The 23462-nt window shown below is 52.4% G+C and overlaps 1 protein-coding gene across 2 annotated transcripts in view; it reads right to left on the bottom strand.

Moving 5' to 3' along the window:
- TTI2 (TELO2 interacting protein 2) overlaps positions 1–16289 on the bottom strand; it is a 33618-nt gene extending 17329 nt beyond the window's left edge. For both annotated transcript variants that reach the window (XM_075343063.1, XM_075343062.1), the window contains exons 1-5: positions 15394–16289; positions 14199–14385; positions 13797–13889; positions 6264–6454; positions 5692–5835 (exon numbers count right to left, since the gene is read on the bottom strand). In XM_075343063.1, coding sequence (XP_075199178.1) covers positions 5692–5835; positions 6264–6454; positions 13797–13889; positions 14199–14385; positions 15394–16274 — 1496 coding nt within the window. In that variant the 5' untranslated portion in view covers positions 16275–16289. The remainder of the gene's footprint in view (positions 1–5691; positions 5836–6263; positions 6455–13796; positions 13890–14198; positions 14386–15393) is intronic.
- Positions 16290–23462: the final 7173 nt, after the last annotated feature.

Below are 23462 nucleotides of genomic sequence, written 5' to 3'. Positions count from 1 at the left end.
CATTGGCGGAGAATGTCCCATTGAAGTGGGCGCAGATGAAACTGCGCAAACGGAACTGCCTCTATTGCTGCTACCATCTTCCCCAGGAAGTGCATGAGGCGTCTTAAGGGGTGCGACTGGCCTTGAAGGAGAGAGTGCACCCCTGTCTGTAGTGAACGCTGCTTGTCCATCGGAAGCTTCACTGTCGCTGAGAGAGTATGAAACTCCATGCCAAGATATGTTAGTGATTGGGTCGGTGACAGATTTGACTTTGAAAAGTTGATGATCCACCCGAAAGTCTGGAGAGTCTCCAGCGCAACGTTCAGGCTGTGTTGGCATGCCTCTTGAGAGGGTGCCTTGACAAGTAGATCGTCCAAGTAAGGGATCACCGAGTGTCCCTGAGAGTGCAAGACTGCTACCACTGCTGCCATGACCTTGGTGAAAACCCGTGGGGCTGTCGCCAGACCAAATGGCAGGGCTACGAACTGAAGGTGTTCGTCTCCTATGACGAAGCGTAGAAAACGCTGATGCTCTGGAGCAATCGGCACGTGGAGATAAGCATCCTTGATGTCTATTGATGCTAGGAAATCTCCTTGAGACATCGAGGCAATGACGGAGCGGAGAGATTCCATCCGGAACCGCCTGGTTTTCACGTGCTTGTTGAGCAGTTTTAGGTCCAGAACAGGACGGAAAGAGCCGTCCTTTTTTGGCACCACAAACAGATTGGAGTAAAAACCTTGACCTCGTTCCTGAAGAGGAACAGGGATCACCACTCCTTCTGCCCTTAGAGAGCACACCGCCTGCAGAAGAGCATCGGCTCGGTCGGGATGTGGGGAAGTTCTGAAGAACCGAGGCGGAGGACGAGAACTGAACTCTATCCGGTACCCGTGAGACAAAATGTCTGTTACCCACCGGTCCTTGACCTGTGGCAGCCAAATGCCGCAAAAGCGGGAGAGCCTGCCACCGACCGAGGATGCGGAGAGAGGAGGCCGAAAGTCATGAGGCAGCCGGCTTGGCGGCGGTTCCTCCGGCTGCTTTCTTTGGGCGTGAGTGAGTCCGCCAGGAATCTGAGCTCCTCTGCTCCTTCTGAGTCCTTTTGGACGAGGGGAATTGGGCCCTGCCCGAACCTCGAAAGGACCGAAACCTCGACTGTCCCCTCCACTGTTGAGGTTTGCTTGATCTGGGCTGGGGTAAGGAAGAGTCCTTACCCTTGGACTGTTTAATGATTTCAGCCAATTGCTCACCAAACAGCCTGTCTTGAGATAATGGCAAACTGGTTAAGCATTTTTTGGAAGCAGAATCTGCTTTCCATTCCTTTAACCATAAGGCTCTGCGTAAAACCACAGAGTTGGCGGACGCCATTGACGTACGGCTGGTAGAGTCCAAGACCGCATTGATAGCGTAAGTCGCAAACGCAGACATTTGCGAGGTCAATGACGCCACTTGCGGCACTGATGGACGTATGACAGAGTCCACCTGCGCCAGACCAGCTGAAATAGCTTGGAGTGCCCACACGGCTGCGAATGCTGGAGCAAACGACGCGCCGATAGCTTCATAGACAGATTTCAACCAAAGGTCCATCTGTCTGTCATTGGCATCTTTAAGTGAAGCCCCATCTTCCACTGCAACTATGGATCTCGCCGCAAGCCTGGAGATTGGGGGGTCCACCTTTGGACACTGGGTCCAGCGTTTGACCACGTCAGGGGGAAAGGGATAACGTGTATCCTTAAGACGTTTGGAGAAACGCTTATCTGGATAAGCATGGTGTTTCTGGACTGCTTCTCTGAAGTCAGCGTGGTCCAGAAAGGTACTCAATTTACGTTTGGGATACCTGAAATGGAATTTCTCCTGCTGTGCTGCTGCCTCCTCCGCTGGAGGAGAAATATCCAGCAGTCTATTGATGGCCGCTATAAGATCATTCACCATGGCGTCACCATCAGGGGTATCCAGGTTGAGAGCAGTCTCAGGATTAGACTCCTGATCACCTAACTCTGTCTCATCATACAGAGAATCCTCTCGCTGAGACCCTGACCAGCGTGATGACGCCGAGGGTCTCTCCCAGCGAGCTCGCTTAGGCTGCCTGGGACTGTCGTCCGAGTCAGAGCCTTCAGCTTGTGATGCCTGGGACCCCCTTGGAGCACGGATTAGTTCCAACTGAGGGGGACCGGGGAACATTGAATCAGCAGTGCCCATGGTCTGAGTGACCGGTCTGGACTGCAACGTTTCTAGAATTTTTGTCATAGTCACAGACATCTTATCAGCAAAAACTGCAAAGTCTGTCCCCGTCACCGGGGCAGGGTTCACAGGCGTCTCTGCCTGGGCCACTACTAGCATAGACTCCGGCTGACGAAGTGGCACAGGGACCGAACATTGCACACAATGGGGGTCAGTGGAACCTGCCGGTAGATCAGCCCCACATGCGGTACAGGCAGTATATAAAGCCCGTGCCTTGGCACCCTTGCTTTTTGCGGATGACATGCTGTTGTCTCCTCAGAGCAATATAGGGGTATAAGCCAAGAAGCGACCGTACAGTGCAATATATAGGTACAGGCAAAAGTACACAAAACAACACTGTGGCACTAGTGGGGTCAGCACCTAGGTGCTGCTTACCGCCCGCTTAACAGCGGGTGTGTGGTCGCCAGAATCCCCTGTCTGGGTCTCCCAGGGCTATGTCCGTTCTCCAGCTCAGACTGCGTGCAGGAATGGCTGCCGGCGTCCTGTGAAGAGGGGCGGGCCGTGGGCGTGCTGCAGACAAAGAGCGGGAAACTGGCGTCCCACTGTGCCCAGTGAGAGGGCTGGAGTATGTAAATAAGACTCCAGCCCTCGGCGCTGACTATTGTACAGCGTCTCTCCCCTTCCCTGACTGACAGGGCTGGGGGCGGGAACGAAACGTAACTAGGCCGCAGAAGCCGGGGACTAAATTTATAAGCGCTGCCGTCGTAAAAGCACGGTCGGCGCGAAGTCCCCGGCGCACCACAAGTCTCAGCCGCGCCGCAGTCCCCGGGGGCGGCCGGCGCGGTAGTTCCCCACACATAAACTCACTCAGCTAAGCTGCAGTGAGTATAACCCAAGCGCGCAGCGCTACTGTCCCCGGCGCACTAGAACACCCAGCAACGCTGGAGTGTGTCTGTGCCTGTCTGTACGGGGACACAGAGTACCTGAATGTTGCAGGGCCTTGTCCCTGACGGTACCCAGCTCCGTATCCAGCAGGATCTCCGGGTCTGTGGATGGAGCCCGGCCTCAGAGTCTGGAGGTCGGTAAGATCCCACTTCACCAGAGCCCTCAGGGGGATGGGGAAGGAAAACAGCATGTGGGCTCCAGCCTCCGTACCCGCAATGGGTACCTCAACCTTTACAAACACCGCCAACAAGAGTGGGGTGAGAAGGGAGCATGCTGGGGGCCCTTTAGCAAGGGCCCTCTTTTCTTCCATCCGATATAGTCAGCAGCTACTGCTGACTAAACAGTGGAGCTATGCGTGGATGTCTGACCTCCTTCGCACAAAGCTTGAAAACTGAGCAGCCCGTGATCCCACGGGGGGTGTATAGCCAGAAGGGGAGGGGCCTTACACTTTTTAGTGTAATGCTTTGTGTGGCCTCCGGAGGCAGTAGCTATACACCCAATCGTCTGGGTCTCCCAATGGAGCGCCGAAGAAATAATGTGACAAAAGGGACATGTTAAATCAAGGTGTGTCTACTAATTAGCATTACAGGTGTCTACAATCTTATAATCAGTCAGTGGGCCTGTATATAGGGCTACAGATACTCACTGTGCTGTTTGGTGACATGGTGTGTACCACACTCAACATGGGCCAGAGGAAACAAGGAAAGAGTTGTCTCAGGAGATTAGAAAGAAAACTATAGACAAGCATGTTAAAGGTAAAGGTTATAAGACCATCTCCAAGCAGCTGGATGTTCCTGTGACTACAATTGCACGTATTATTCAGAAATTTAAGATGCATGGGACTGTAGCCAACCTCCGTGGATGTGGCTGCAGGAGGAAAATTGATGACAAATCAAAGAGGAATAATAGGAATGGTAACAAAAAAGCCCAGAAAAACTTCTAAAGATATTAAAGGTGAACTTTAAGAGCAAGGAATATCAGTGTCAGATCGCACCATCCGTCATTGTTTGAACCAAAGTAAACTTCACGGGAGATGACCAAGGAGGACACCATTGTTGAGAGGAGAAAAAGAAAAAAAACAAAAAAAAAAAACAACACACCACACACACGAATTTGCCACACTACATGTTGACAAGCCACAAATCTTCTCGAAAAATGTCCTATGGACAGATGACACAAAAATGTAACTTTTTGGCAAGGCACATCAGTTCTATGTTCACAGACGGAAAAATGAAGCATATCATGAAAAGAACACTGTCCCTACTGTGAAACATGGAGGAGGCTCTGTTATGTTCTGGGGCTGCTTTGCTGCATCTGGCACAGGGTGTTTTGAATCTGTGCAAGGTATTATGAAATCTCAAGACTATCAAAAGATTCTAGAGAAAAATGTGCTGCCCGGTGTCAGAAAGCTTGGTCTCAGTCGCAGGTCTTGGGTCTTGCAACAGGATAATGACCCAAAACACACAGCTAAAAACACCGAAGAATGCCTAAGAGGAACACATTGGACTATTCTGAAGTGGCTTCTTTGAGCCCTGACCTAAATGCTATAGAACCTCTTTGGAAAGAGCTAAAACTGCCATCTGGAAAAGGCAATGTTCACACACCAGACACAAGGAGCAGTTTGCTCTTGAGGAGTGGCAAAAATACCTTTAGAGAGGAGCAGAAGTCTCATTGACAGGTACAGGAATCGTCTGATTGCAGCGATTGCCGCAAAAGGTTGTGCAACAAAATGTTAAGTGAGGAAGAGGAGGAGAAGGCCATTATTTCGGTCCAGGCCTATTTTAGGAGTTATTTTTTCAGAAAGTCTGAGGAAGCTGAAAATGAACAATGTCTGACCTTCATTCGTTCATTTTCATAGATTTTTTTTTTAGTGATTATTACTTTTGTCAGATTCAAGTTATTTCTGTGACCATTGTGGGGCTTTCCTTTCATGAAACGAGAGGTACCAACAATGTTGACCACGTGTGTAGATACTCTACTGAACTTGTCCTAGAAAATTAGCACGTTTTGAGCTAACAATTTTTTTTTGCTGTTCACTAGTGATGAGCGTGCACTACTATGCTCGGACGCTCCGTACTCTTAACTAACAGACACTCGGACTAGTTAAGAGTACCGAGCACCCGAGCATGGTAGTGCCCACTCATCACTAGTTACGAGTACTGAGCACCCGAGCATGGTAGTGCTCGCTCATCACTAGTTACGAGTACCGAGCACCCGAGCATGGTAGTGCTCGCTCATCACTAGTTACGAGTACCGAGCACCCGAGCATGGTAGTGCCCGCTCATCACTAGTTACGAGTACAGAGCACCCGAGCATGGTAGTGCCCGCTCATCACTAGTTACGAGTACTGAGCACCCGAGCATGGTAGTGCCCGCTCATCACTAGTTACGAGTACCGAGCACCCGAGCATGGTAGTGCCCGCTCATCACTAGTTAAGAGTACCTGAGCATGGTAGTGCCCGCACATCACTACTGTTAGAGCTCCTAAAATTTCTAAAATCAGACGCCCAGATTAAATCACAGGGATACGGCTCTGTATGATACTTGGGGTACTTTGGGCCCTGAAAGGATCAAACCAGAAGGAATACGTCACCTCGGCCAAGCGAATTTGATGGTTAACTTTAAATTCTCCAGCATGCTTATACGGGCGGATTCTTCTGTGCCGTCAGCGACCTCCAGGTACCCGACGATCACACGCAGCAGCCTCTTCATGTGACGGATGATCCCAACTTGAAGACTGAAAGGAATAATACAAATCAGTCAGGAACTGAAGTATGTGGTTGCGGGGAACTCTGCGTATCCATCCCTCAACGTCCTCAGCTTCTCAGCCACTTTGTGATCACCGGAAAACACCCGAGTTCCCCATTGACTTCCATTATTACTCGGGTACTTGAGTCACACCCATCCGGGCGTCGAGCTGCTGGTTACGAGACCCGAGCACGGTGGTGCTACCTCATCACTAGTCACCACATGTCCAGCGTAAACTAATGAATTATTGGAAATGGAGATCTTAAAATTGAAGAATTGGTATAGGAAGTAGATTGTAAACTTGTCACTCTAAGTTTGCCACCACTTCAACAGGGCATAAAGGCTCCACAGGGTGAGGGTGCTGGTGGGGGGGGGGGGTAACGTGCACCCCCAGCACTAATAGCATGCCATCTTTACCTTTTCAGAAGCAGGAGCAATTTTTGGGCATAGAGTCTGCGCAGGACGATCCTGTGCTCCATCTCCATGTTGGTGAGAACAATCTGCATCACCTGGTCGGGAGGATTCTCTCCGTCTTTGTGGTACGCACCCACGGCCGGTGGGGGTTTGTGCAGAACGGGAAAGATGTCCAGCAAGCAGTCCAGGACCACCTAACAGGCGGGGTGGGGGTGGGGACAAGCAGGATTAGTAAGTGATGGCCGGAGTCTCGCTTTACGACTGACGTTATGTATCAGGTGGTGACACCAGGGAGGCGGCTGCGGGTATCGTGACATTCCCTGGTGCCTGTACTTCGGAGAGCAAGGTCAGGAAGCCCCTCTGATTTACACCGGACCACCCGACTATCCCGTGTATGGGATCTATGCACATGAAAAGAAGGGAATTTTGTTTACTTACCGTAAATTCCTTTTCTTCTAGCTCCAATTGGGAGACCCAGACAATCGGGTGTATAGCTATGACTCCGGAGGCCACACAAAGTATTACACTAAAAGTGTAAAGCCCCTCCCCTTCAGCCTATACACCCCCCGTACTGCTACGGGCTCATCAGTTTTGGTGCAAAAGCCAGAAGGAGGAAAAAATTATAAACTGGTTTAAAGTAAATTCAATCCGAAGGAATATCGGAGAACTGAAACCATTTAACATGAACAACATGTGTATACAAAAACAGGGGCGGGTGCTGGGTCTCCCAATTGGAGCTAGAAGAAAAGGAATTTACGGTAAGTAAACAAAATTCCCTTCTTCTTTGTCGCTCCTAATTGGGAGACCCAGACAATTGGGACGTCCAAAAGCAGTCCCTGGGTGGGTAAATAATACCTCATAATAGAGCCGTAATGGCTCCGTCCTACAGGTGGGCAACTGCCGCCTGAAGGACTCGCCTACCTAGGCTGGCATCTGCCGAAGCATAGGTATGCACCTGATAGTGTTTCGTGAAAGTGTGCAGGCTCGACCAGGTAGCTGCCTGACACACCTGCTGAGCCGTAGCCTGGTGTCGCAAGGCCCAGGACGCTCCCACGGCCCTGGTAGAATGGGCCTCCAGTCCTGAGGGAACCGGAAGCCCCGAGGAACGGTAAGCTTCGAGAATTGGTTCCTTGATCCACCGAGCCAGGGTTGATTTGGAAGCTTGTGTCCCTTTACGCTGGCCAGCGACAAGGACAAAGAGTGCATCGGAGCGGCGCAGGGGCGCCGTACGAGAAATGTAGAGTCTGAGTGCTCTCACCAGATCTAACAAGTGCAAATCCTTTTCACATTGGTGAACTGGATGAGGACAAAACGAGGGTAAGGAGATGTCCTGATTGAGATGAAAAGGGGATACCACCTTAGGGAGGAAATCTTGGCGGACGTTGGTTTCCTAGCCTGTCTCATAGTGGCAATGACCTCTTGAGATAATCCTGAAGACGCTAGGATCCAGGACTCAATGGCCACACAGTCAGGTTGAGGGCCGCAGAATTCAGATGGAAAAACGGCCCTTGAGATAGCAAGTCTGGTCGGTCTGGTAGTACCCACGGTTGGCCGACCGTGAGATGCCACAGATCCGGGTACCACGACCTCCTCGGCCAGTCTGGAGCGACGAGGATGGCGCGGCGGCAGTCGGCCCTTATCTTGCGTAACACTCTGGGCAACAGAGCCAGAGGAGGAAACACATAAGGAAGCTGAAACTGCGACCAATCCTGAACTAAGGCGTCTGCCGCCAGAGCTCTGTGATCTTGAGATCGAGCCATGAATGTTGGGACCTTGTTGTTGTGCCGTGACGCCATTAGGTCGACGTCCGGCATCCCTCAGCGGCAACAGATCTCCTGAAACACGTCCGGGTGAAGGGACCATTCCCCTGCGTCCATGCCCTGGCGACTGAGAAAGTCTGCTTCCCAGTTTTCTACGCCCGGGATGTGAACTGCGGATATGGTGGATGCTGTGGCTTCCACCCACAGCAGAATCCTCCGACCTTCCTGGAAGGCTTGCCGACTGCGTGTCCCACCTTGGTGGTTGATGTAAGCCACCGCTGTGGAGTTGTCCGACTGAATTCGGATCTGCTTGCCTTCCAGCCACTGCTGGAACGCTTTTAGGGCAAGATACACTGCCCTGATCTCCAGAACATTGATCTGAAGTGAGGACTCTTGCTGAGTCCACGTACCCTGAGCCCTGTGGTGGAGAAAAACTGCTCCCCACCCTGACAGACTCGCTTCCGTCGTGACCACCGCCCAGGATGGGGGTAGGAAGGATTTTCCTTTCGTAATGAGGTGGGAAGAAGCCACCACCGAAGGGAAGCTTTGGTTGCTTGAGAGAGGGAGACGTTCCTGTCTAGGGACGTCGGCCTCCTGTCCCACTTGCGTAGGATGTCCCATTGAAGAGGACGCAGGTGAAACTGCGCGAAAGGGACTGCTTCCATTGCTGCCACCATCTTCCCCAGGAAGTGCATGAGGCGCCTCAAGGGGTGTGACCGACCTTGAAGGAGAGATTGTACCCCTGTCTGTAGTGAACGCTGTTTGTCCAGCGGAAGCTTCACTATCGCTGGAAGAGTATGAAACTCCATGCCAAGATATGTCAGTGATTGGACCGGTGTCAGATTTGACTTTGGAAAATTGATGATCCACCCGAAACTCTGGAGAATCTCCAGAGTAACGTTGAGGCTGTGTTGGCATGCTTCTTGAGAGGGTGCCTTGACCAGCAGATCGTCTAAGTAAGGTATCACTGAGTGACCCTGAGAGTGGAGGACCGCAACTACTGTAGCCATGACCTTGGTGAAAACCCTTGGGGCTGTCGCCAGGCCGAACGGCAGTGCCGCGAACTGAAGGTGTTCGTCTCCTATGGCGAAGCGCAAGAAGCGCTGATGCTCTGGAGCAATTGGTACGTGGAGATAAGCATCCTTGATATCGATCGATGCTAGGAAATCTCCTTGGGACATTGAGGCGATGACGGAGCGGAGGGATTCCATCCGGAACCGCCTGGTCCTTACGTGTTTGTTGAGCAGTTTTAGGTCCAAAACAGGACGGAAGGACCCGTCCTTCTTTGGAACCACAAACAGGTTGGAGTAGAAACCGTGACCCTGTTGCTGAAGAGGAACCGGGACCACCACTCCTTCTGCCTTCAGAATGCCCACCGCCTGCAGAAGAGCCTCGGCTCGCTCGGGAGGCGGAGATGTTCTGAAGAATCGAGTCGGAGGACGAGAGCTGAACTCTATCCTGTAACCGTGAGACAAAATGTCTCTCACCCAACGGTCTTTTACTTGTGGCAGCCAGGTGTCGCAAAGCGGGAGAGCCTGCCACCGACCGAGGATGCGGTGTGAGGAGGTCGTAAGTCATGAGGAAGCCGCCTTGGTAGCGGCACCTCCGGCGTTCTTTTTAGGGCGTGATTTAGACCGCCATGCGTCGGAGTTCCTCTGATCCTTCTGAGGCCTTTTGGACGAGGAGAATTGGGACCTGCCCTACCCCGAAAGGACCGAAACCTCGACTGTCCCCTCCTCTGTTGGGGTGTTTTTGGTTTGGCCTGGGGTAAGGATGTTTCCTTTCCCTTGGATTGTTTGATGATTTCATCCAATCTCTCACCAAACAAACGGTCGCCAGAAAATGGCAATCCAGTTAAGCACTTTTTGGAAGCCGAATCTGCCTTCCATTCCCGCAGCCACAAGGCCCTGCGTATTGCCACCGAATTGACGGCTGCAACCGCCGTACGGGTCGCAGAGTCCAGGACAGCATTAATAGCGTAGGACGCAAATGCCGACGTTTGAGAGGTTATGGACGCCACCTGCGGCGCAGACGTACGTGTGAGTGCGTCAATTTGCGCCTGACCAGCTGAGATAGCTTGGAGTGCCCATACGGCTGCGAATGCTGGAGCAAAAGACGCGCCGATAGCTTCATAGATGGATTTCAACCAGAGCTCCATCTGTCTGTCAGTGGCATCCTTGAGTGAAGCTCCATCTTCCACTGCAACTATGGATCTAGCCGCCAGTCTGGAGATTGGAGGATCCACCTTGGGACACTGAGTCCAGCCCTTGACCACGTCAGGGGGAAAAGGGTAACGTGTATCCTTAAGGCGCTTGGAAAAACGCTTATCTGGATAAGCTCGGTGTTTCTGGACTGCCTCTCTGAAGTCAGAGTGGTCCAGAAACATACTCTTTGTACGCTTGGGAAACCTGAAACGGAATTTCTCCTGCTGAGAAGCTGACTCCTCCACAGGAGGAGCTGAGGGAGAAATATTCAACATTTCATTGATGGACGCAATAAGATCATTCACTATGGCGTCCCCATCAGGAGTATCAAGGTTGAGAGCGGCTTCAGGATCAGAATCCTGATCAGCTACCTCCGCTTCATCATACAGAGAGTCCTCTCGCTGAGACCCTGAACATTGTGATGATGTCGAGGGAATTTCATAGCGAGCTCGCTTAGTCGGTCTGGGGCTGCGGTCCGTGTCAGAGACCTCACCCTGGGATCCATGAGACACCCCGGGAAGACATTGCTGTTCCCACTGAGGGGAACCAGGGGACAATGATTCCACAGTGCCCCTGGCTTGAGATGCCGGCCTGGACTGCAAGGCTTCTAATATCTTAGCCATAGTCTCAGAAAGTCTGTCAGTAAAAACTGCAAACTCCGTCCCTGTCACCTGGACAGTGTCCACAGGTGGTTCTCCCTGTGCCACCCTTATCAGAGGCTCCGGCTGAGAAAGTGCCACAGGGGCCGAGCATTGCACACAATGAGAGTCAGTGGAACCTGCCGGCAGTATAGCCGTACATGCTGCACAGGCAGCATAGTAAGTCAGTGCCTTGGCACCCTTGCTATTTGTGGACGACATGCTGTTGTCTCCTCTGAGCAATACAGGAGGGTATATAGCCACAAATCAACAGTGCACCCTACAGTGTAAAGTATAGACTATAATCATATAAACTATAAATACACTTGTGCACTAGTGGGGCCAGCACCACAGGTGCTGATTACCGCCTGCGCAAAGCGGTTGTGTGGGCACCAGAATTCCTGCCTGGGTCTCCCTGAGCTTGTCTGTCCTCTCCAGCGTTAGCAGAGCTGAGAGGAATGGCTGCCAGCATCCTGGGGAGAGGAGGGAGCCGTGGGTGTGACCCAGAAAAGTGCGGGAACTGGTGCCCCACTGTGCAGAGTGAGGGGGGTGGAGTATGCAAAGCATGCTCCAGCCCTCAGTGCTGCCGACCTGTACAGCGTCCCGCCCTTCCCCTGACTGGCAGGGCTGGGGGCGGGAAGAAAGACACAAACACACTCAGCGACGCTGAAGTGTATAGTGGCACAAATGCAGCCAGCGCTGCTGTCCCCGGTGCACTAGCACACCCAGCAATGCTGGAGTGTTGCTGTGCGCGGTCCCCACGGGGACACAGAGTACCTCCAAGTAGCAGGGCCATGTCCCTGAACGATACTCGGCTCCTATCCAGCAGGGTCCTCAGGAGCTGTGGATGGAGCACGGTCTCATGTGCCTGGAGACCGATAGGATCCCACTTCACCCAGAGCCCTAATTGAGGGATGGGGAAGGAAAGCAGCATGTGGGCTCCAGCCTCCGTACCCGCAATGGATACCTCAACCTTAACAACACCGCCGACAAGAGTGGGGTGAGAAGGGAGCATGCTGGGGGCCCTGTTATGGGCCCTCTTTTCTTCCATCCGACATAGTCAGCAGCTGCTGCTGACTAAGCTGTGGAGCTATGCGTGGATGTCTGACCTCCTTCGCACAAAGCATAAAAACTGATGAGCCCGTAGCAGTACGGGGGGTGTATAGGCTGAAGGGGAGGGGCTTTACACTTTTAGTGTAATACTTTGTGTGGCCTCCGGAGGCATAGCTATACACCCGATTGTCTGGGTCTCCCAATTAGGAGCGACAAAGAAAGGAAAAGCGTGAAACATGCCGTTCGGCTGGTCGGTGGCCTTCTCCGCTTCCCCCTAGCAAATCACATACATCCTCTACCGAGGGCCATTCAGCCAACAATTATTAACCCCTTAATGCAAAAATGGCGTTAGGAGCACATCAGTGCTTGGGTCAGCATGTGGGGAACAGAACGGTAAGCGCCAGCTGTGCTACACAGCCAGCATCTGTGTTTTCAGTTGCTGGCCCACTTTGGCTCCTCCGCAACAAGATTGTGGGCACAAATTGGCTATCACAGCAACCGGTGAGAATTTTTTTTTATTCTTTGTGCTTAAAATTTGATTTTTTTTTTTCACCACAAAAAAAAATTTTTTTACACAAGTTCAGTATCACTATAATCGTACAAACCATGAGAATCGGCATATTCACGAGTCAAAGAAATGGCATTTTTGGGATTTCCTCTTTTGGGATTCTTTTTCCACCCTGCCACCCCGTTTTTGAGATTTTTCTATCCCCCCCGCCCCCACCCCCGTTTTTGAGATTTTCCTAAACCACCCCCCCGTTTTTGAGGTTTTTCTATCCCCCCCCACCCCCCGTTTTTGAGGTTTTTCTATCCCCCCCCACCCCCCGTTTTTGAGGTTTTTCTATCCCCCCCCACCCCCCGTTTTTGAGGTTTTTCTATCCCCCCCCACCCCCCGTTTTTGAGGTTTTTCTATCCCCCCCCACCCCCCGTTTTTGAGGTTTTTCTATCCCCCCCCACCCCCCGTTTTTGAGGTTTTTCTATCCCCCCCCACCCCCCGTTTTTGAGGTTTTTCTATCCCCCCCCACCCCCCGTTTTTGAGGTTTTTCTATCCCCCCCCACCCCCCGTTTTTGAGGTTTTTCTATCCCCCCCCACCCCCCGTTTTTGAGGTTTTTCTATCCCCCCCCACCCCCCGTTTTTGAGGTTTTTCTATCCCCCCCCACCCCCCGTTTTTGAGGTTTTTCTATCCACCCCCACCCCCCGTTTTTGAGGTTTTTCTATCCCCCCCCACCCCCCGTTTTTGAGGTTTTTCTATCCCCCCCCACCCCCCGTTTTTGAGGTTTTTCTATCCCCCCCCACCCCCCGTTTTTGAGGTTTTTCTATCCACCCCCACCCCCCGTTTGAGATTTTTCTATCCACCCCCCGTTTGAGATTTTTCCCACCCCTTTTGGAGATTTTCTAACACACACACACACACACACACACACACACACATTTTTGGTATTTTCTAACCCCTTCATTTTGGAGATTTTCTAACCCCTCAACGCACCTTATTTTGGAGATCCACCCCCCCCCATACACCACGTGGGGTAGTAAAACTACAAGTTGTCCTGCAAAAACAGAAAACAAGCTCCCATATAGCTATCAGGACAATTAAAAATGTGGGTGACAGGAATAGGTTAATGTCACAATGTACATTAAGCTCCCCCTAGTGGTTGCTCCAGAAAGCAACAGGAACCAAGATTAAAAAATGAGGAACGAAAAATAATTTTGCCCACAGTCTGGAGCCTTGCAGGCCTTTACCAAAACTGAAAAATGAGATTATCTGCCTCCAGGTCACAGTCAGGCCTCGTTCACACAGATGGGTTATTTATTTTAGCTGTAACCTAAAGTAGATCTAATAGAAAAGAAGTATAAAGTGTGCGCAGCCGGCCATGACTTACCTCAATGACTTGAGCATCGGTGGAATAGAGGTGGTTACGCAGCGCGTGGTACACGACCAGGGCCCGGTTATACTGCCTCAGCTCCGCCGCCGGCTGTCGGGGGAAACAATTTACTGAGGTAGAGGAATTTTACTTCTATGGCGCCGATATATTCATCATTTTCTAATGTAGGAGACCTGAATAAAAACATAGCAACCTCTTGGAGAGGTCAAAGCCCCACTCATCAACCAGACGTTCCTGACATATACCCTATGGGTATGTCATCAATGCTGGGAATTGGAAGACCCCTTTAAGTCATGGAGCCTGAGGACAGAAGCCTAAGAGAATGGGGACTAGAAGTGATATAAGTGGGTGTGCTGCCACAGAGGGGTTAGGAGACAATGACGACGACGATGGTCTCACCACATTCTTGATGATGTGCTGGAGGCACCGGATGCCGAGCACCTTATTCTCCTGCTTGTAATCATCGGAGAAGAGGAGCGAGGGGGGCATCACCCTACTGAGGAACTCCGAGAGCCACGGCCGGGGCACCCGCATCAGCAGCCAAGCGAAGAGCACTTTGGACTCCGGGTACGTCTCCCACGTGTCCCTACAATAAAACAGACAAAGCGTTAGTGATCCAGGGACCGAGAAAACACGAAGCGTAGCTCTGGCTCATGGCCACAGAGGGACACAAACCCAATACTGGACCCAAGTAGCCCCCCAATATCAGAACTTGACTCCATCGGACTGTGTAAGAGAAGAGCAGAATATGACCTGTACGGCTGTGTGTGGAGGCTGCGGGCTCTGACCTAAGCACAGTCCGTGATACCATGTGCAGGAGCGCAATACTGGACCCAGGTAGCCCCCCCCAACATAGACCACCAAGCAGTATAGATGGTCTCTAGAGCAGGAGGCTGCGAGGCTCCATACTTTGGACAGTCCACTCTGCCATGTGCAGAAGCCCAATACCGGACCCAGGTAGACCCACCAACACAGGCCACCAAGCAGGACGGATGGTCTCTAGGGCAGGAGGCTGCGGGCTCTGTACCATGGACAGTCCAGTCCGCCATGTGCATAAGCCCAATACCGGACCCAGGTAGCCCCCCCCCAACATAGACCATCAAGCAGTATGGACTAAAGACAGTCCACTCTGCCATGTGCAGAAGCCCAATACCGGACCGAGGTAGCCCCCCCAACATAGACCATCAAGCAGTATGCATGGTCTCTAGAGCAGGAGGCTGCGAGGCTCTATACTATGGACAGTTCACTCTGCCATGTGCAAAAGCCCAATACCGGACCCAGGTAGCCCCCCCAACAAGGGCCACCAAGCTGCATGGATGGTCTCTAGGGCAGGAGGCCGCAGGGCTCCGTACTATGGACAGTCTGCTTCGCCATTGTCACCGAGCCCAGCAGTCAGGACGCAGCTCTTGGGGGCAATTAAGATTGAAACCTGCCACTATAAGAACCTCCATCCTGGCCTCTATAAAGGCCACAGAGAGCGGTGTACCATGTAGCACTGGTCTGCACAGTAACAGCAGTACCTGGGCCCCCGGCTCCGTGTGGCCCTAACCTAAGGGGTTGTGATATATAGAAGCTCGCCCTATGCAGTCCTCACTTGCGGAGTCGGGGTCCCAGCAGCCTCAGGGCCTCCCGGTAGGTGGTGAACGGCTGCTCCAGGCCCCCCTTCAGCAGTGCCGGGTCCCCCTCCAGCAGTGCAGACACTGTGGCGCAGTGTGACAGCTCCAGGAGGGCGCTCAGCAGCTCGCTGGCCAGACGCCGGCACTCCGCGTCGCTCCACGGCACTTCGTAAATATAGGTCCCACAGAGGAGCAGCAGAGGAGCCGCCGCACAGCGCTGCACACACTGCGGCTCTATTATCGGCTCATTGTCCACCATTGATTTAGGGGCCCCATCACTTGTAGTAGAGGCATCATCTGTCTTTTCTGGTAATGTAGGGGCCCCTCCGTTAATATGAGGCGGCTCGGGGGCCACGTGCTCCTCCTCTGATGAGGCGCCTGCCCCTTGACCAGTGACACGTAGCATAAGGCCATCCAGTGGCCACTCGGGAGATATGGGCGCCCCTGCATCCTGCAACAGCCTGGAACCTCCACATTTCCCAGAATCCTCTGCCTTCTCAGGTTTCGTTTTTTTCTCCGCCTCCGCGGTGCTCACGTGATCACCACGTGACGATGCCACAGCCTCCAGGAGCAGGAGTGAGGCCCGGAGCGCCGCTGCCGCTCTGACCGGAACTTCTTTACTGTCTCGCTCATTCTCCGGAGCGGGTGCAGCCCAGAATATCAGAGCCTGCAGGAGCTCCGTGCAGCCGGCCGGTGACCGGGGGACAACGGGGGCACGACCGAGACAGACGCAGATTGCGGAGAAAGCGCGTGCAAGAGGAAGCTCAGCAGCTGCCATGCCAACGCCGGCCGGAACCCGGCGCTCAGCGGATGCGAGCTGACGGCCATAGTTACTCCTGGTAGCGCGGCCAGCGGCCATATTTACTCCTGGTAGTACGCCTGGCGGCGATTTGTACTCTGCTAGCGCGGCCGGCGGACATGTTTACTCCTGGTAGAGGACCTGGCGGCCATATTTACTCTGGTAGGGCAGCCATGTTTACTCCTGGTAACACGGCCGGCTGCCATAACTCTTGATGGCGGCGGCCATTTTTACTCCTGGTAGTGCGGCCGGCGGCCATGTTATCTGCTGGCAGTAGTGGCGGAACACGGTCATAGGTGGGAAAAGAGCTGAACATGATAATGATAACACACTGCACGTGGAGCGGGGAGGACGGTGACCTTTCACATGGAGCCCTCCTCACATTATATCCTGCAGTCTTGCTCATATTTTGCCTGTATACATACATAGACCTACCGACATTTAACCCCTTAACGAGCAAGCAGGTTTTTTTTTTGTTTTTTTTTTTAAATTTTACACTTACATTCGTTCAACCCCCTTCTTCCAAGAGCTATACGTTTTTTTTCCTTTACCACCGGCATAGCCGTATGAGGGCTAAAATGGGCGGAGGGAATCCAAATCCAGTACAGGAGTAAAAAACGCAATTCCGCCATTGTTTTTTGGGTTTCATTTTGACGGCGTTCATCATGTGGTAAATATGACTCGGTATTGCGATTCTCAAGATCAGTGCGATCACGGGGACACCAAACGTCTGTAGTTTTTCCTTTTATATATATAAAAGCTGTAATACCCGGCGATGCCCAGGATAGTAAATGTCTGTCTGTCTCTCTCCAGCTGCCTCTCTATATGTCTCTCTCTGTCCCTCTGTTTATACATCTCTCTATCCATCCCTAGCTGTCTCTTTCTAACCGTCTGTTTGTCTCTGTCTCTCTATCTTACCGTCTGTCTCTCTGTTTCTGTCTGTCTGTCCATCTTTGTCTTGTCTCTACCCATCTCTTTTTGTCTCTATCTCTCTGTCTTTTTCTGTTTGTCTCTTTCTGTGTCTGTCTCTCTGTCTGCCTCTTTCCCTGTCTGTCCGTGTGTCTGACTCTATCCATGTGTGTCTGTGTCTCTCTGTCTCTGTATCAGTCTGTCTCTATCTCTGTCTATCTTTCTGTCTCTATCTCTGTGTCTGTCTTTCTGTCTCTCTGTGTCTGTCTCTGTCTCTTTCCCTGTCTCTGTCACTTTCCCTGTCTGTATCTGTCTGCTTGTCTCTTTGACTGTCTCTCTCTTTCTCTGTCTGTGACTGTGTCTGTTTCTGTCTGCCTCTTTCCCTGTCTGTGCCTGTCTCTGTCTCTGTATGTCTCTTTAATTGTCTCTCTCTCTTTCTCTGTCTCTTTCCCTGTCTGCCTGTCTCTTTGACTGTCTGTCTCTCTCTGTCTCTTTCCCTGTCTGTGACTGTCTGTTTCTGGCTGTCTTTGTCTCTTTAATTGTCTCTCTCTCTCTCTTTCCCTGTCTGCCTCTTACTCTGTCTGTGCCTATGTCTGTCTGTCTGTCTCTGTGTCCCCACCGACATCATATTACCTCACACATAAGCTTCTTAAGGTACCATCACACTAAGCGACGCTCCAGCGATCCCACCAGCAACCTGACTTGGCAGGGATCGCTGGAGCGTCGTTACATGGTCGCTGGTGAGCTGTCAAACAGGCAGATCTCACCAGTGACCAGCCAGCAGCGATGCGTGGAAGCGATGCTGCGCTTGGTAACTAAGGTAAATATCAGGTAACCAACCCGATATTTACCTTGGTTACCAGCGCACACCGCTTAGCGCTGGCTCCCTGCACTCCTAGCCAGAGTACACATCGGGTTGATTACCCAATGTGTAGTCTGGCTACGTGTGCAGGGAGCCAGCACTGGCAGCGTGAGAGCGGCGGACGCTGGTAACGAAGGTAAATATCGGGTAACCAAGGAAAGGGCTTCTTGGTTACCCGATATTTACATTGGTTACCAGCATCCGCAGAAGCTGTCTCCCTGCTCACTGCACATTTAGTTGTTGCTCTGTCGCTGTCACACACAGCGATGTGTGCTTCACAGCGGGACAGCAACAACTAAAAAATGATCCAGTACATTCAGCAACAACCGGTGAGCTCACAGCAGGGGCCAGGTTGTTGCTGGATGTCACACACAGCGACATCACTAGCAACATCGCTGCTACGTCACAAAAGTCGTGCCTCAGCAGCGATGTTGGTAGCGATGTTGCTTAGTGAGACGTGGCCTTTATACTATGAATGTCCTTTGTTCCTATAGCAACCAATCACAGCTGCTATTAATAAGCTTTAGCTCGCAGCTCCATTGACTTTAATGGAGACATTTTTTTGGGAGAGTAACTGTATAGCGCGGGTGACATTTTCCCTTCAAAACATAGTCTATGACGTTCCCTGAGTGACATGAGGCGCCTGTGCAAAATTTCGTGATTGTAAATGCGACGGTGCGGATTCCTTTAGCGGACATAGATACATACACACACACATGCACTCAGCTTTATATAATATATATATATATATATATATATATATATATATATATATATATATATATATATATATATATATATATATAGAGAGAGAGAGAGAGAACGGAAAGTATTCAGACCCCTTTAAGTTTTTCGCTCTTTGTTTCATTGCAGCCATTTGGTAAATTTAAAAAAGTTAATTCAGACCCCGACCAGACTTGGAGTCGCCGTAAAGAGGTCAAATCCGTTAGTGACCGGAACCCCAGGGGTTTCCTAACATTCAAGACCCGATAGAAGGCAACCGTCCGACCAGTAGAAGGAAATACAGCTACCGCCACAGCTAGAGTTCCAAGGGCCAGAGCCTGTGGGCAAAAGGGTTCCTCCGGCGCATATACACGTTGGGGAGCAGGTTACCATTGGGAAGCCATCGGGACCGAACATACACAAAGGTGCAGGGAAAGGCAGCCACCACCAACCGTCCGGGAGAAACCACAGCAGCCAGCTGCGGGACCCGTCCATCCAGCCGTTTGGTTTACCAGAGACTTTGCGTACATTTGTGGCTGAGTGAGTACAATTGTGCTATCCGGCACCGCGCTGCGCAGTCCAGGCGACCCTGCACCTAGCCAGCCCTGCCTCCCCATCACCTCCCCGGGACCACCAACCCCTACCCACGGAGGGGGGAAAACGACATCCCAGCTGCTCCCTACCATCGCTCCCGGGATCCCCGTAACCAGCAGCGGTGGTGCCCAACCTCACCACAACCCGTGGGTGGCGTCACGGACTAAAATCCCCCAAACCAACCACCCCTTTCACTCACGGGCGAGGAGCGCCGCTCGAGTGCCCGGATCCGGCCCACCGCTCGAGCCACCGAGCAACCATCGCAGCAGCGCCGGACCCGAGCGTTAGCGAGCGCAGCGCAGTGGCATCCACCCCGCCTGCGAGAACTTGGCGTCACGAACAGGATCTTACAGTTCTGCCAGCTGGTAGAAGTGCGCCTCGTGCCCCGCCGGCGGTGTCCGGCCGAAAAATTTCACAATCCGCCATCTTGGGCGCGAAGATTTTCCCGCTCGAGCGTCTTCTCGAGCAGTGGAGGCGCGAAAGCCGAAGCCCCGCCCCTGAAGAGGAGGTGCCGAGAGAAGACCAAGGAGGGACGCGGATGGAGTGATGGCGGCGTCCTCGGGCTGGAGTGCGGGGGCGCCCGCCACCGGAGCGTCTAAGCTCTGGAAGAACAGAGGAGGAGTAGCCTTTGAAGACTGCGGCTCGGGTGAGCTCCCCGCCGGGACCGCTGCTTGGCTGGAGCGGGAGCTGGGCCGGTTCTGCTTGAAGGTGAGGGCGCAGAGCTTGCAGCAGCTGCTGGACTGGAAGGCGGAGGTGGGCAGAATGGTTGCCGTGGTGTGGGCCCGTGAGCAAGGGGCCGCCGTGGCCGTGCCGCGTCGCGATCAGGCCACCCAAGCTCCTGAACCAGCCTTGATTGAGTGGGAGCCGGGGGCCGGTACCGCAGCAGGAGGTCCGGAGAGAGTGCAGCTGATGGAAGAGGAGGTCCCGAGCACGCTGCCCCCGCCACCGTTCCCAACGGCGATCAGCGGTTCTGGACTGCACTGCCTATGGAAGGAGAACCTGATGTACCGTCCGGTCCCCGATTGGGCCGACCCCCCGCGGTGGTAGCCGCCCCAAAGGCAGCGGTCCCTCCGTTGCACCGTTGTCCCCGTTGGGACCACCAGTACCGTTACCCTGTTAAGTAAATGAATAAATCAAACCGAGTAAATAACCTGATTGACACCGTGATTGATCCGGCCGTTGCCGGCAAGTTGTCCCCGCAGGGACCCTTAGTTACCGTTGGCATGAGGAACTCTTCATGGACATGCCTGAGAACTTGCAGGGCACCCACGAACTGGCGGGATTGTAAATAAGTTGGGGGCATGTTTTCCGTTGCCGCCTCCAGAGAGGCAGATTTGGAGGATGAGCCTGGAGGAAAGTGATGGCCCAGGCACACCACTACCGCAACCGGTGGCGATCCTCCGGGGGTCAGGGGCCCCCCATGGATGAGGGGTCCCCTGAAGTGACAGCCGGGTGCGAGGCACCGTACCCGTTCCCGCTCGGGCAGCCTGGATCTGGACTGGGGTCAAGGGGTGCTGCCCACTTCTTAGGGGCAGCATCAGGGCTAGGTTGCTTGGGTGGGAGAGCGGAAGCCGTCCGTCCGTTATTATTAAAAGTGTGTATATATGTGTTTTGCAACGTTTAAGTGACATGCCTCCCGTAAGGGAAGATTTGAAATGCATACTGTGTTGTTTTTATATTTTTACAGTTAAAAATAAAAATAAAACCGGTGATGGACGGGCAGCCCGCGGACGGTCTGCATTTAACCAAGGGGGAATGTGGCGCCCTGGACTAGCCAGGTCGTCACAGGTACTACAACACACACCCCCACCCCGAGACAGGCACATCAGCCAGACACAAAATCCTTGTTGCCTCCCTCCAGGGGCTGATCTCCACACCAGGTGGGGTGGAGCCAGGCGGTTGGCCCCACCCACTGAGGAGTTCAGTCCTGGAGGCGGGAAAAGGAAAACAGTTCTGTTCAGTTAGGGAAGTGGAAGTGAGAGGAGTGAGAAGGAGTAAACTGACCGTGTCCGGGTGTGTGGCCCGGGCACTAAGAGCAAGGTTGGCAGACGGTGGTGGCCGTCTGCAGGAGAGGCAGATCAACGCGGAACCGTAGGACCGGGGTCGGGCGGTGGCCCGCCGGTACCGAACCGGAGAGCGAAGTGAAGCCAGCACACACCGGCAGGGCCTGCGGACCCCGACCAGGCTTGGAGTCATATACACGCTGGGGAGCGGGTTACCGTTGGGAAGCCATCGGGACCGAACATACACAAAGGTGCAGGGAAAGGCAGCCACCACCATCCATCTGGGAGAAACCACAGCAGCCGGCTGCGGGACCCGTCCATCCAGCCGTTTGGTTTACCAGAGACTTTGCGTACATTTGTGGCTGAGTGAGTACAATTGTGCCATCCAGCTCCGCGCTGCGCAGTCCAGACGACCCTGCACCTTGCCAGCCCTGCCTCCCCGTCACCTCACCGGGCCCCGGGACTACCAACCCCTACCCACGGAGGGGGGAAAACGACATCCCAGCTGCTCCCTACCATCGCTCCCGGGATCCCCGTCACGCAGCGGTGGTGCCCAACCTCACCACAACTCGTGGGTGGCGTCACGGACTAAAATCCCCCAAACCAACCACCCCTTTCACTCACGGGCGAGGAGCGCCGCTTGAGTCCCCGTATCCGGCCCACCGCTCGAGCCACCGAGCAGCCATCGCAGCAGCGCCGGACCCGAGCGTTAGCAAGCGCAGCGCAGTGGCATCCTCCCCGCCCGCGACAAAACCTTTTCATAAATGGGAATTGTCCAAAGTGGAGATCACCTTTAGGACACTTTAGAAGGCATTGATGAACACCTTTGTGTTCCTCCATGTAAAATTATTCATGGGAGATTTTGCCCCCTTAAGTTACTGATCTGCAAATTGTTGCTTTGTACCTGTTTCAAATATAGACAAGGACTTTCAGTTACACATAAAGGTTGCTTCTCTCTGTACAGGTGAGGGTTATATCATGGTGATTGGTTGCCAGGGAGAGCTAACAGAGGGAAATAAATCAAATAGTAAATTCAAACAAACTTATAGCCACTGTATGTTCTTGTGGCCCCCACAAATGGCCATACACTTTAGATAGGCATCAACTATGGCTAAGCGTTCATGTGTTGAGTATGGAAAATGACAGGTACTATTCTTCTCTGAAAACAGATAGGATCAGGCATGTTGAAATCCATATGTCCACTCCTCTTCCTGTATATTTGGAGACGAGCACAGTCAGGAGCAGTCGCGTAATGAGTCTGATGGGCCCCAATACAAGATTTGGACCTGGCCCCACCAGGGATGTATGGGCCATTGTAGCGTTCTAAATCCTATAAAGATATATTTTTGGCCCCTCCCCCATTATGCAATAATGCTCTCTTCTGTATTATATCCCTTATCCTTGGCACAATCCAGGTATAAATGTCCCCCATCCTGGGGCTTTGTTGGTATATATGTCTCCCATCCTGGTATATATGTCAACCATCCTGGGCCCCTTCCTTTTATTTATATATATATCCATATATATATATATATCTATATATATATATATATATATATATATATATATATATATAGATATATATATATATATTACAGTACAGATCAAAATTTTGGACACACCTCATCTCTAGAACAACTGTTAAGAGGAGACTTTGTGCAGCAGGCCTTCATGGTAAAATAGCTGCTAGGAAACTACTGCTAACGACAGGCAACAAGCAGAAGAGACTTGTTTGGGCTAAAGAACACTAGGAATGGACATTAGACCAGTGGAAATCTGTGCTTTGGTCTGATGAGTCCAAATTTGAGATCTTTGGATCCAACCACCGTGTCTTTGTAGAAAAGGTGAACGGATGGACTCTACATGGCTGGTTCCCACCGTGAAGCATGGAGGAGGAGGTGTGATGGTGTGGGGGTGCTTTGCTGGTGACACTGTTGGGGATTTATTCAAAATTGAAGCCATACAGAACCAGCATGGCTACCACAGCATCTTGCAGCGGCGTGCTATTCCATCCGGTTTGCGTTTAGTTGGACCATCATTTATTTTTCAACAGGACAATGACCCCAAACACACCTCCAGGCTGTGCAAGGGCTATTTGACTAAGAAGGAGAGTGATGGGGTGCTACGCCAGATGACCTGGTCTCCACAGTCACCAGA

Source organism: Anomaloglossus baeobatrachus, chromosome 4 (genome assembly GCF_048569485.1).
Source record: "Anomaloglossus baeobatrachus isolate aAnoBae1 chromosome 4, aAnoBae1.hap1, whole genome shotgun sequence".
NCBI lineage: Eukaryota > Metazoa > Chordata > Amphibia > Anura > Aromobatidae > Anomaloglossus > Anomaloglossus baeobatrachus.
This window is presented reverse-complemented; position numbering and strand designations above follow the sequence as displayed.